The 12525-nt window shown below is 55.1% G+C and overlaps 1 protein-coding gene across 1 annotated transcript; it reads left to right on the forward strand.

The window, feature by feature from the left end:
• The first annotated feature begins 8345 nt into the window (after positions 1-8345).
• NKX6-1 (NK6 homeobox 1) lies at positions 8346-11857 on the forward strand. Its single transcript, XM_064712343.1, has 3 exons — positions 8346-9417; positions 10047-10219; positions 11108-11857. The coding sequence occupies exons 1-3, from the start codon at positions 8808-8810 to the stop codon at positions 11357-11359; spliced, it is 1035 nt and encodes a 344-aa protein (XP_064568413.1). The 5' UTR covers positions 8346-8807; the 3' UTR covers positions 11360-11857.
• Positions 11858-12525: the final 668 nt, after the last annotated feature.

Here is a 12525-nt window from a genome sequence, read left to right on the forward strand (position 1 = left end):
GTTACCTTCCAGCGGTATAGCTGTAAAAATGCCCCAGAAATTACCAGCTGGTTATACATCTTTCCATCTTTTTCCAAACCCTGTGCACTGGAACTGTGTTACATGAGATCCTGAGGTTTTTACTAGGGGGATACCTGTTGAAAGAAGCATCTTCCCTGTAGTTGAAGAGTCAAGACAAAGTGAGCTTCAAAAGATGAAGACTTATGGCCTATTCTCTTTTGTTCTTTGTGTTTCCAGGTTTGTGGTTGAAAGCCTCTCAATAAATCTTGACCGGTGACTTTTGGATATATGCCACAGCACCTCCCATTTCTGATATCACTTTTCTTCTCCCTAAGTCACCAGCACATGCAGAAGCAACTCCCAGGAAGTTCTTCTTATCCCTCTTTTTCTTACCCAAAAATGCCAGATTTATTGGGAAAGCACTTGATCCTGGAAAGCTTCTTCTAGAGACTTGCTATGTGTGCTAAATGGGCAAAGGGCTCCATCTGTGTTGCCTGTCCCCCAAGCCCCCAGCTGGCTGTCTGCCTTAATCACAAGGAAGGAGGGGTCTGTAACACCAGGAGGAATGGGTACTAGTTGCTCAAAAGAGGAATCAGTTCCACCTTTTAGCATTTTTAGCTCTTTTGGGGGCTGTGACCAAAGTGGCTGGTCCGCAGTCAGCTACTGCCAGAAGAGCAGGACCCAAAATGGGAATGGAAAGCAACAATAGCAAGGGGCTTTCTGCTGCTTCTATTGTTGTGCCAGACAAATGTCTGCTTACCTAAAGTCTGCAGTGTGAAGCCAAAACAAGAGAAAGAAGTCCAGAACCATATCTTCAGGCTCACCCCCACTTTGATCCAGGTAATTTTTTTTCATGTAATTGCAAACTAAAGAAATTTCCTGTTTGCCAGCACAAGAAGACTCAGTTTTAGCCAGCTGCTGTACCAGCATGGTGCTTTCTGAACAGCATCCTTCCTGACCTCATGTCACATAGCCAAAGATAGTACTGGAAGAAATTACCTGGGTGTCTTATTACAGCGGACTGAGAAACATGTAGAAAAATGACAGTTTCCTCTGTGGGGCAAGAAACAGGAGTGTGCTTTATCCCAGGAGTTCTTGACACTGCCACTGCAAACTGAGGCAAGAACTGGGATTCAAACTCCTACAGTGGGAAATTGCCACTTCTGGATGCAGGCTCTTTAGTGGTATACGTTTCTGATCCTTCACTAGAGAGGGAAAAGCAAGAGGGGAATAAACCCCTAAAACACTGGACAGTTCCCTAAGGATTCAGCTCTTACAGAAAAACCTGACCAGCGCTTTTCCTGCTTCCTCAGCAGCTCCTTCACACCTCTGGAGAGCAGGTCCAGCCATCCTGTGCTTCCCTGCACCGGGTCATGCCCAGCCGTGAGCCTGCTGCCCCTGCCGCGGGCAGCATTTCATCTTCTCTGCCAGGGAATGGGCTGGAGCCCGACAGAAGCCACCACATCCCCTCAGTCTATAGCATACAGCACTCACCTTGTTAATTGCCTCTAACAAACATTAACTCAACTTGTTAATTACCTCTAACAAACCCCCAGGCTGCTGCTGGGGCCAGTGAGCTGGAGTTTGCAGGGCTGGGAGGGAGGGACGGAGGGAGTGAGGTAACTCTTTCCTGCTGCTCAGTGTACTGCCAGGCTGTTCTGCTCCACGCTGTTCTGTTCCAAAGGCAGGAGTTCTGCACACCAGAAGCGGCAGTGGAAGCTCCAGCCCAGACCCATCCAGGGAGATGCTTCTGCCCCTTCCATTACCGCACCACAGCCACCCCTGGCATGGGGCAGGCAGACGTACTCTCCCTCCTGACTGCACGAACAGATTTGTGCCTTCCTGCGGTTTCCAGCGGCCGGCCAGCGCTAGGTGGAGCTGCCGGGGCGAGCACGGAGCGCCGGGATCCGGCCCCAGCATCCCAGCCCCGCGCCCCAGCCCTGCTCCCCGGGCTCCCGACACCGCCCAAATTCCCCGGCTCGTTTCTGTGACACCGAAACTGAAACGGAGTATACCTCTATCAGTGGTTTTCTCCATCCTTTGGGCTGAATCCGCTAATCAATGCGACCCTGTCAGCCTTTGATGTGATGGAAAATGCTGAAATATGATTTTCTAAGAATCATAAAATTATGCACATAGTGATGGCCATCTCACTGCTTTCCCCCTCCCACCTCCATTTATATCATCAGTTTAATGATTTTCAGTTCCCTGACACTGGACCACGCTGTGCCAACAGCTCCTAAGCAAAGCTCTCAGTGCTGATTTCCGTGGTGGGGCTGCTCAAAGATCAATAGCAGCCATGGCCTAGTGTACATAGATTTGTCTGACAGAGTGAAAGAAACTGCATAAAAGGTCCAGCTTTGCCAATTAGATTTCCATACATTTTTGCTGCTAATATGGAACTGAAGCAAAGCCAGACATTACTTTTAGCCATAGAGTATACGTGGCTATCCACATCAAGAACTCCATCACTTGGATGCCAGGGCAGTGCCTGAATCCATATCCTGCTGTTGTGGGGGCTCTCACTGCCCTGTTCAACTGGTCAGCCAGGGCTGGGGGATGATGGGTGAACTTCTGTTGGATTTAAACTGATTTCTTTATCCACATCTCATATGCACACTGCAGAGTGGGAAGTTTCTGTACAGCAATGGAAGGGAATGGAAGGTAACTTCCCTTCAATGGAAGGGAAAAGGAAGGTAACTTTGGAAGAGTAGCACCTTCACAGCCCTTAGGCAACGATGAATGAAGGTGATGGAGCCCCAGTGTTTCTTGCCCCTGCTGTTGCCCACCTGGCCTTATGGCAGGCACACTTTGGCATCACTGTTTGCAGCAGGTTTCCAAAATAGTTTCTTTGCCTGGGGCTGATTGGCTACATGCATCCAGTCCCCACAAAATTCCCAAATGGAGATGAAGGAGGCCTCTCACCAGCCACCACACCACAGTCTGAGGTGTGCAGAGGCAGCAGCAGTCCCATTGCTGCTGCTCCCAGGTGGAGAGAAGGGCCATCCCTACCACAAGGACTTCAGTCTTTAACAAGTCAGTGGGAAATGCCTTGTCTGAGTGCCAGGTCACATCACGGGCACATCTGTGCTGGCTGCAGTGTTTAGGAGCGCCACACGGGAATACACAATTATGGGAATGTTGAGAAATCTGTTGTGCACCAATTAGGGTAGACGGAGGGCCGGCAATCAGTAATGCCACAGGGCTTTGGAGCCAGGGTGCCAGCAGAGAGTTGGGTGCACCTGCAGGAGACCCCTGTGGCCATATTAAATCGATGTGTGGTGTTCCTACAACGTGGTGTAACAGTGGAGGTGGTGACAGGTCCTGTAGGTGGAAGCTGGACAAACTTCAGGTAAAGTTTGTATTGCCCAGAGGGCAGAGAGCAGTGTGGGCAGGGCCTGAGCAGGGCATGGGCCTGGGCTGGGAATGGGTCTGGGAACAGGAATGGTCTCGGGTGAACCTGAGGATTCTGGATGGACTCTCTGCGCTTGTAATCCTCTCCTCCCAGCTTCCCCCAGCAGGGGTCAGGCTGAACCAACGATCACAAATCAAAAGTAAAAGTAACTACTCCGTTTCAGCAGCAAATATTCTCAATGTTCCAGAAACGAGAAAAATATTTTGCCTTCCAGAGGATACGGAAAATGCTTGAGCATTTCACTTAAGAAAAGCAAAAGAAATATTGAAGTGGTAACAGAGGTGAGTGCAGGCAGCAGCCTGCAACACCCTCCTCTTCGCAGCTGTTTTTAAAAGGCAATGACCGTGTTCCGTTCCCACTCAGCCTCAGGCTCCGCTCCCAGTTACTCTGGATACGCTTCAGTGTAAATGCAAAGAGAAATTGGGGCAGGATGCTCGGACCGCAGTGCCAGCGGGGCCAAGTGACTGGAGCGTGTCCCCAGGAGGGACCGGGAGCCCGGGAGGGCAGAGCCCGCAGCATCGCGGCCGGCCCGACAGGGAAAGCGCTCCCGCACAAACCATTCCTGCGCGGGCACACGTGAGTAACGCAGAGCGGTGCCGGCCCTAGGGCGAGGCCAGCACGCCCCAGAAGAGCTGGCAGCGTTTCGTGGTCCTCGGCACTCTGCGGAGCAGCCCAGGGGGCCCGCGGTGGCATCTCCCGCTAAGCGACGCCTCTGACCTAAGCTGTCACCAGAGGTCTGCGGGCAGACACTCTGCAACAAGAATGCTAAAAAGCAGGTGAGGTGTACCCAAAGGACCGTCTCCTGAAAATTCTTCTGGCCAGCTTTGTCTCAGTTTATCACCCAGCAAGAGGACACAGGATGGCATTTCATGCGTGGAATTTTAATGATAAATTTATTGTATTTTAGTGTATTATTGGCGTCCTATTTTGTAGTCTTACAAGAAATTTCCGTTTCCACATCTCCATTAAATGTCTGATTCATTTTCTTGGCTCGTGGTAATGCCTCAGGCTACATCACTAAAGAATCAGTGCTCTGCATTAGATAAATATAAGATCAAGTCTGATTAACCTATTAACTATTCTTAATTAACTTTTACTGTTCTTCAAATATTCCGTGTTTTTGAGGAAGCAGGAAGAGGATGAGAGCAGGCTGGTGCTGTAGAGATGTATAGAGCTAGCATATGGACCGAGATTATTCATCATCATTGGCAGCAGCTCTGCTGTAGGGAATCTTGCAACAACATCACAATTTTCCTCTAGAGTGAATGTCATAATGGACACATTTGTGGGGTGAGTTATGGCCAAGATAGAAAAAAATTTCAATCTTTATAGCGTTTTTATGCTCTGTCTTCCTTTTTGGTAATCAGATCTTGATTAAGAGTTCGAATTAGCGCCCAGAAAAACATTATGCTTTCCTGGCTCAGCTCCTTCCCACGATGTAGGGCAGACGACAAATGATTCAAAGGTTTTACAGTGCTGCTACAACAAAAAGGTGTCTATGTACCCATCCACCACTTTGGGAAAGTAACGGGCTGCCTGCTTGCAATGAGGAACATATGGTAGTGGCAAAATATTTTATTTGCTAAATAAAGTGACTGCTTCATTTAGTTCAGACAGGCTCCTCTCACAGCCACGATGACTTATTAGGGAACAAGCTGGCCAAGGTGGGGGTCGCTGTCTCTGCTGTTGGGGGCTGGAAGGGCTCTGTGGGGCAGAGCAGCCCTTCCCTCGGGGGCAGCACCCCGCACGATGCTGCAGAGTGGGCTCTGTCTCGGCAGCCTGAAGAACATCTGACCCTGCAATGCCAGAGCACGTTCGACCTTTTCATTTTAGGTGTCCTTATGGTTTGGTTGGGGTATTCTTTCCCTTTCAGATACGCTGGGACCATTCTGGTGGAAGTGAATTTTGAGTGAATTTTGGAGCCATAGCCGCTCCAGCACTCGTACTTCCTACGCCTCGAACGAGACAAAACAGCTTATTTTTTCTTTCTTTTTTTTTTTCTTTCCTTTTTTTTTTTTTTTTTTTTTTTTTTTTGACAACGCTTCTCTTGCGTACCTGTGAATCCATTCTGACTGCCTCCCGGGGAGGCCGGGCTCCCCAGGGCAGCTCAGCCCCTCCCTGCCCGCAGCCCCCGCCCCTGGCAGCCCGGACCCCGCTGTCCCCGCAGCCCTCCGTCCCCGGGCTCCGCGGGCTCCCCGGGGCCCCGATGGGATTCTGAAGGAGCTGCTGTCCTCTCGCTCTTTGCACCCTCCGGCTCGCCGCTCAGCCCCGCTCTCCTTGGTGGTTGCTGTGTTTGAAGCGGCGAAGCGCTTGCGATGAGACCTCGTGGATGTGGTGAAACGCAGCCGGGTATTGGCGAGCAGCCACGGCTGCAGAGGGTCCGGTCAGCGACCCCATTCCTCAACGAGTGCTTCGGCTGCGGTGCTTGCAGGCTGCGGCTTGCTCGCCCTGTTGGTGAAGTTTGCTGCTGGGGTGGCTTTCAGCCCCTCCGCTGCCTGGATGCTCACGGTGTCCCCCACACTCTGCTCAGCCCCGGCTGCCTCCCGAGATACTTTTCCTCGCTACTTCAGCTGACTGCCCTAGCTTAGGGAAAACAGAAGCTGAGCATGGAAAAGGAACCAAATATTAATATTTTCGAATATTTCGGTTGTTAAAGACAGAGAGAAGGTAATTCTGGTGTCTGCCTTTGAATCCATTTCTCAGGCAGGGGCAGCCCTATGGGCGCCATCCCACCTGCGATGCTCTCTTTAGGGAAGAAGTTGCACGAGGAGACCCCCAAATAAACACTCGTTTTTCCAATACGCCATCAGTTTCTTACAGTAGAAAAGGAGGAAAAGCTCTTGTGCTGGGGAGATTGTTTTGTTTTCCTTCCGCTGGAAAACAAGCCGGGAGGTGCCGGGCGGCGAACTCCCGGGAAAGGTGCGCGGAGCGAGGGGAGCGGGCCGGTACCGCCGGTACCGCCGGGCCGAGCACGGGGCTGGCGGGGCCCGCAGAGCCCCGGGCGGTGCCGCAGCTCGGGCCGGCCCGGCAGGACCGCGCTGCGGGCTCAGGGCCCGCTGCCCCCGGCCCAGCGCGGACCCGCGGCCGGAGCTGCCGCCGCTGCCCGGCGCTGGCAGAGCTCCCTTGGGGCGCTGGAGCAGGGAGGGAGGCAGCGGGTCGGGCCGGGGGAGAGCACCTACCCCCGCACCGTCTCCTCGGCAGGAGGGAGGAAAAGAGGCTCCCTTGGGTGCTGGACACGCAGCGGGGCCGCTCCGCGCCTGCCTCAGCACTTACAAAAGCGGTTTAGCATTTCTTTCCCCCCTAATTCAGATGCAAATCGTTCCCTTTGAGAGGCGGCTCCCCCTCTCCATTGCCGCTGCCGGAGCTGAGCCGGGGCTGCGGGGCCGTGCGGGGCTGCGGCAGCCGAGCGCCCCCGGCTCCTCCGCAACCAGCAGGAAAACACTTCTTTTGGGTTTTCTTTTAGAATATTTGCGAAGTGACAAGAGGACAAAGAAAAAAAAGAAATTCAGACTCGGAGGTTTAACTCGAGCTTCCCGGCCGTGCCCTTCGTGTGGCTGCGCCAAAGTTAAGGCGAGGCAAGACCCTACGCGCCCTTTCTCCAAGTGTATTCAGCAAATTTATAACTCAAACTAAAACAATTCAGAGCAACAAGGGATTATTTAGAAATAGAAGGAAACAGCGTTGCAGGTAGAGGACCAACGTGCCTCCGCTTTAGCTAAGATTCGTAATTAAAATAAAATTAATTTTCGCATCATCCCGGTTTTCCACGCTCGAAGAAAATAGAGTTTCCCAAAGGTACAACACACGGCACAGACAACACAGGGTAAAAATTGCTCAGGGTGATTTTGCATCACTCTTCCGTGGAATGCTCTTTTTGGGACAAATAGGATTTTTTTTTCCCTTGCAGCTTTAGGCTGCTGGAATTGCCGTGAGCAGCCGGAGTGCCGGGCACAGGTGCTCAGGGGCTAGCTGGTACCGGGGCTGCGGGGGCACCAACACCCGGACCCAGCGGGAGCAGAGAGCATCCACACAGCCCAGAGCGTGCGGGAAGGGCCGAGGCTGTTCACACCTCCCGCATCCCAAGGAAACACCGGGGCAGGCCCGGCCCCACCGAGACTCGGGCGGCTCTGCGCTCTGGAGTCGCTCCCAAGACAGAGAGGGAGAGAGAGAGGGAAATAGAGAGAGAGAGAAAGAGAGAAAGAGAGAAGAAAGAAAGAAAGAAAGAAAGAAAGAAAGAAAGAAAGAAAGAAAGAAAGAAAGAAAGAAAGAAAGAAAGAAAGAAAGAAAGAAAGAAAGAAAGAAAGAAAGAAAGAAAGAAAGAAAGAAAGAAAGAAAGAAAGAAAGAAAGAGTAATACAGATAGATAAAATGATGGGGGAAAACAGGAATTAAATGAGAGAGGGCAAAGGAAAAGAGAAAGAGAGAGAAGATGAAAAAGGAAAGGAAACGAGAAAGTAAAGGAAAAAGAAATCAAATGCAGAAAAATTACAAGTAAAAAAAATAAAAATAAAACATAAAAGAGAAAGGAAAAAACAAAGAAAAAAGAACAGCAAGAAAGAAAAGGAAAAAAGAAGAGAAAAAATGAGAGGCAAAAAAGGAAAGCAAAAGGGAGAAAAAGAGGGAGAAGAAACAGGAGAGGAAAAAGGGTAAACAAAAGGGAAAAGTAAAAGGAAAGGAAAAGAGAAAGGAAAGAGAGGAAAAGGAGAGGAAAAGGGAAAATATAAAGAAGGGGAAAGAGGGAAAAGAAAAATGGAAAGGAAAAAGAGAGGGGGAAAAGGAGAAGAGAGGAAAATAAAAGAAAAGCCAGGAGAAGAGGCGAGGGGAGCCGAGCCAGCCCGAAGTTGGCTCAGGGCGGGCGGGCACGGGTGGGCAGGGCCGGCGGCCGCCCCGCCCCCGCCCCGCGCCGCCGCCGCCGCCGCGCCCGCTGCCGGCCGTGCCCCCGCTAAAGGAGGCAGGAGCGGGGCGGCGCGGCAGTGCGCCCCGAGCCGCGCCCGCAGCCCCGACAGAGCCTCCGGAACCGCGCCGGGAGCGATGCGGGGCGCCGCGGAGGAGGCAGGGCCGGCGAGCGCAGCCCCCGCGCAGCTGTGAGCCGCCGGCGGTCCATCGGAGCGGGCACGGCCGCTGCGCACACACACGCGTATACAGCCGCCGTGTCCGACAGTACCGCCGCTCCGCTTTCCGCCCCGGCAGGCAGCGTCCGCCGAGGCGCAGCCCCGATGCCCGGCGGGACGGCGGGGCCGCCGCTCGGGCGCGTAGCTCCTCGCTAGAGGCGGCGGCCCCCACGGGCTGGATGCGCGTCGCCGGTGCGGGCGGCACCCCCGGGCCGGCTGCCGGGGCCCCGCGGCTCTAGGGGCCGTCCGGGCCCCCAGCCCCCGGCCGGCGGCGGCACGGGGATGCTGGCGCTGGGGCAGATGGACGGCGCGCCCCGGCAGGGCGCCTTCCTGCTGGGCAGCCCGCCGCTGGCCGCCCTGCACAGCATGGCCGAGATGAAGGCACCGCTGTACCCCGCGTACCCCCTGCCCGCCGGGCCCGCCTCCTCCTCCTCCGCCTCCGCCTCGCCCGCCTCCGCCTCGCCCTCGCCACCGCTCGGCTCCCCGGGCCTCAAGGCGCCCGCCGCCGCCGCCGCCGCCGCGGGCGGGCTCTCGGCGCTGGGCACGGCCCCGCCGCAGCTCTCGGCCGCCACCCCGCACGGCATCAACGACATCCTCAGCCGGCCCTCCATGCCCCTGCCGGGCGCCGCGCTCGCCTCCGCCTCGCCCTCCGCTTCCTCGGCGGCGCCCGCCGGGCTGCTGGCCGGGCTGCCCCGCTTCGGCAGCCTCAGCCCGCCGCCGCCGCCGCCGCCCGCCCTCTACTTCAGTCCTGGCGCCGCCGCCGCCGCCGCCGCCGTGGCCGCCGGGCGCTACCCCAAGCCGCTGGCCGAGCTGCCGGGCCGGACGCCCATCTTCTGGCCGGGGGTGATGCAGAGCCCGCCGTGGAGGGACGCCCGCCTCGCCTGCGCCCCCCGTGAGTACCCGGCGTGGCGGGGAAGCGGGGGGAGAGGGCGCGGGAGCCCCCGTGGGATCCGCTCCCCGTGCCAGCGAGCCCCCGCGCCCTGGCATCGCTGTGCGACCCTTCTACCCAGGGCCCGGCCGCAGCCGAGCGGGCTAGCTTTGCCTCGATTTCTTTTGTTTTCGTTTCTTAAGTTCATTTTGCTTTCTCCCTCCCTTCGGTCACCGCAAATCTCTGTAATATATCGCCAATTATCGCCGGCGAAAAGCGAAACCCTCCGAGGGGAAATTAGCCGCGCTGCCGCCGTCGCTGCTGGGCACTCTCGGGGCCGGGGTTGGCTTTTGGGGCGCTCACAAACTTTTCCCGAGCAGGACTTTCTGCTACCACCCGCTCGCACCGGCTGCGGCTTTTTTTTTTTTAAATCCAAATAATTTGCCCGCTCAGATTTTTGATCTTAAAGAAAAAATAATCAAGGCGAGCCGAAAGGCCAGAGCAGTCGCTTGGCTTAGGCAGTAGTTTTCTTATCCCCCGCGTAGAGACCCCTCCGCCTCCTGGGGCGGCTTGGGAGTGAAGCGCTTTCCCAAATCCGTAGATTAACTTGTCTGTCCCTGCCTTCCCTTTCTCTCCCCCCCTCCCTTCGCCAGATCAAGGCTCAATTTTGCTGGATAAGGACGGGAAGAGAAAACATACAAGACCCACTTTTTCTGGCCAGCAGATTTTCGCTCTGGAAAAGACTTTTGAACAGACGAAATACCTGGCGGGCCCGGAGCGAGCCCGGCTGGCGTATTCCCTGGGGATGACGGAGAGCCAAGTCAAGGTGAGAGCACCGAGCGGTGCGGGGCTGGAGGAGCGGGGAACAAAAGGGCCCCACCGGGAAAAGGGGCCCCGTCTGAAGCAGCCGGAGATGCTGCGGGCTGGCGGGGGCTTTCCCGGCAACCACTGGCATTTCTCCCCTTATCGCCTCATTGCGGGGGCGAGAAAGTAGTTTTAAAGCATTTTAAACACTAATCAAATTGAACCATACAAACCCAAGCGAGACTGAGAAGCTCTGAACACCGTGGGGGTAGCCAGCATTTTGGGAAAGCCGGGAAAGGGTGTCGCACTGCCGCACCCGCACTCTTACGTTCTGGTTAAAAACTCTGTGTTTTGGGCAAAGCGGAGGTGTGAGGGGTTGGGAGAGGGGGCTGAGTCCCCCGAGAACACGCAGAGGTGTTTGCTTGGTGGACTGGGCCAGAGGGGCCCCTCGGCGGTGCTCACGCTTTCAGTCTGATCTGCATTGCCTCCTTTGTCACGGCAAATACGTCCCGATGGCTGCGAATAAATTATTGCAGCTCCTACAATGAAAATGCCCCCCTGCTCTGGCAGCGCCCTGCCGGAGAGTAAATACATCTGGCGGGGCAGGGGGGCTGGGGAAGGCATCGGCCCCAAATGCGTGCTTTCCCACCCCAGGCAGGATGGCAGGGAGCCTCGGGGGAGCTGGGGGCGGCTGTCGGCCCGCGCCGGGCCGGGTGTGGGCGGCGGCCGGGAGCGCGGTGCCGCGGGGATCGGCCGCTTTCGTTGCGGGAAAATTGCCCCGAGGGCGGCGGAGCGGACACCGCTGCGCACGCCGGGGATGGGGAGATGGGCACCGGCCGGGCAGCGGGGGTGGGAGCGGCCCGGTGCCGCGGGTGGCCGTGCTCTGATGCTGACGGTGGCGGCGGGGCAGGTCTGGTTCCAGAACCGACGGACCAAGTGGCGGAAGAAGCACGCAGCGGAGATGGCGACGGCAAAGAAGAAGCAGGACTCGGAGACGGAGCGGCTGAAGGGCGCCTCGGAGAACGAGGAGGAGGACGATGACTACAACAAGCCCCTGGACCCCAATTCGGACGATGAGAAGATCACGCAGCTCCTGAAGAAACACAAGCCGGGGGGCGGAGGGCTGTTGCTGCATCCCCCGGAGGGAGAGGCCTCTGTCTAGCCTGCTTCGCCCTCCGCCGCGTTCGGAGATGTACAGATCTATTTTTCTAGACTCTACGCGCCCGGAGGAGGAGCAGACGCCGCAGGGAGCGCAGAGAGGACTGCGGGCCCCGGCGGGCCCGGCGGGCGCCCCCGCTCCCCGCGCCGCGCGTTGTTGCCGTGGGGCGGCGGGCGGAGCGGAGCGGCGGGGCTGGCCCGAGCCCGGCCCCGCTCCGGCCGGGCGGCTTTGCCGGCTCTTTGTAAATAAACCGTGAGTCACCGCGACCGTAGGCGTTCCTTACTGTGAATATTTAAAATGTAATATACATTCTTTTTTTTGTTGTTGTTTTTTGTACAGCGGGGGCCGAGGGCGCAGCGTCCCGCCCGCCCCACTCTCTCCGGCAGCACCAGGGGCACCGCCGAGGAAACGCCGCCGGTTCCTCCCTCGGGCCGAAACTGCGGCGGCCCCGCGTGCTTTTTATTAGTATTTTTGAAACACTTTCTGTTGCGGTCGTCGTGCAAGGGGGGGCGGAGGGTGGGGGGGAGAGGGCGGAGGGACAGAGTTTGCTTTCATTTACACCGTTCCCAATCAACCGCGTGTTGAAAAAGTAGCTGGTGGGAATTGTCACAACCACTGTCAGTCAAAGTATAAAATTGTTGTATTTGAATTTAAAGTGTGTTTTCTTTTGTATCATACGGAATACTAGAGAATGTAAATTGGTTTTTCTTTTTTTTAAGCTAATAACGATGATATATCGTGATATAGCATCTTAACATTTATTAATTTATATTAAAAATAATTCGGTTTGTAAAGAGAAGAAAAGCCCTTTGCAAGACCAGTTAAATGTAATGCACTTTCTGTTAAAAAACAAAAAACAAGCAAAACAACTAAACGATAAATCAATTAAACCAGTTTAAAGACGTCTGCTGCCTTCACTAAAGGGTACAGATAATCTATTTTATCAGAGATTAAATAATGAAACCACGGAAAAGGGGAGGAAAAAAAGAGAAGAGATAATTTTTGTTGATTCTCAGTAGTAAGGTTTTTGTTGTTGTTTGGTTTGTTTGAAGAATTTTGTTGTTTGAGCGCTTTTTTTTTTTTTTTTTTTAATGGAAGTTGACTATTTTGCTGTGGGAACTCAAGAAGGATACAAATAAAATAAGCCGCGGGTTGTTTGGGGACGTGAG

The sequence above is a fragment of the Zonotrichia leucophrys genome, chromosome 4, assembly GCF_028769735.1.
Source record: "Zonotrichia leucophrys gambelii isolate GWCS_2022_RI chromosome 4, RI_Zleu_2.0, whole genome shotgun sequence".
NCBI classification, from domain to species: domain Eukaryota; kingdom Metazoa; phylum Chordata; class Aves; order Passeriformes; family Passerellidae; genus Zonotrichia; species Zonotrichia leucophrys.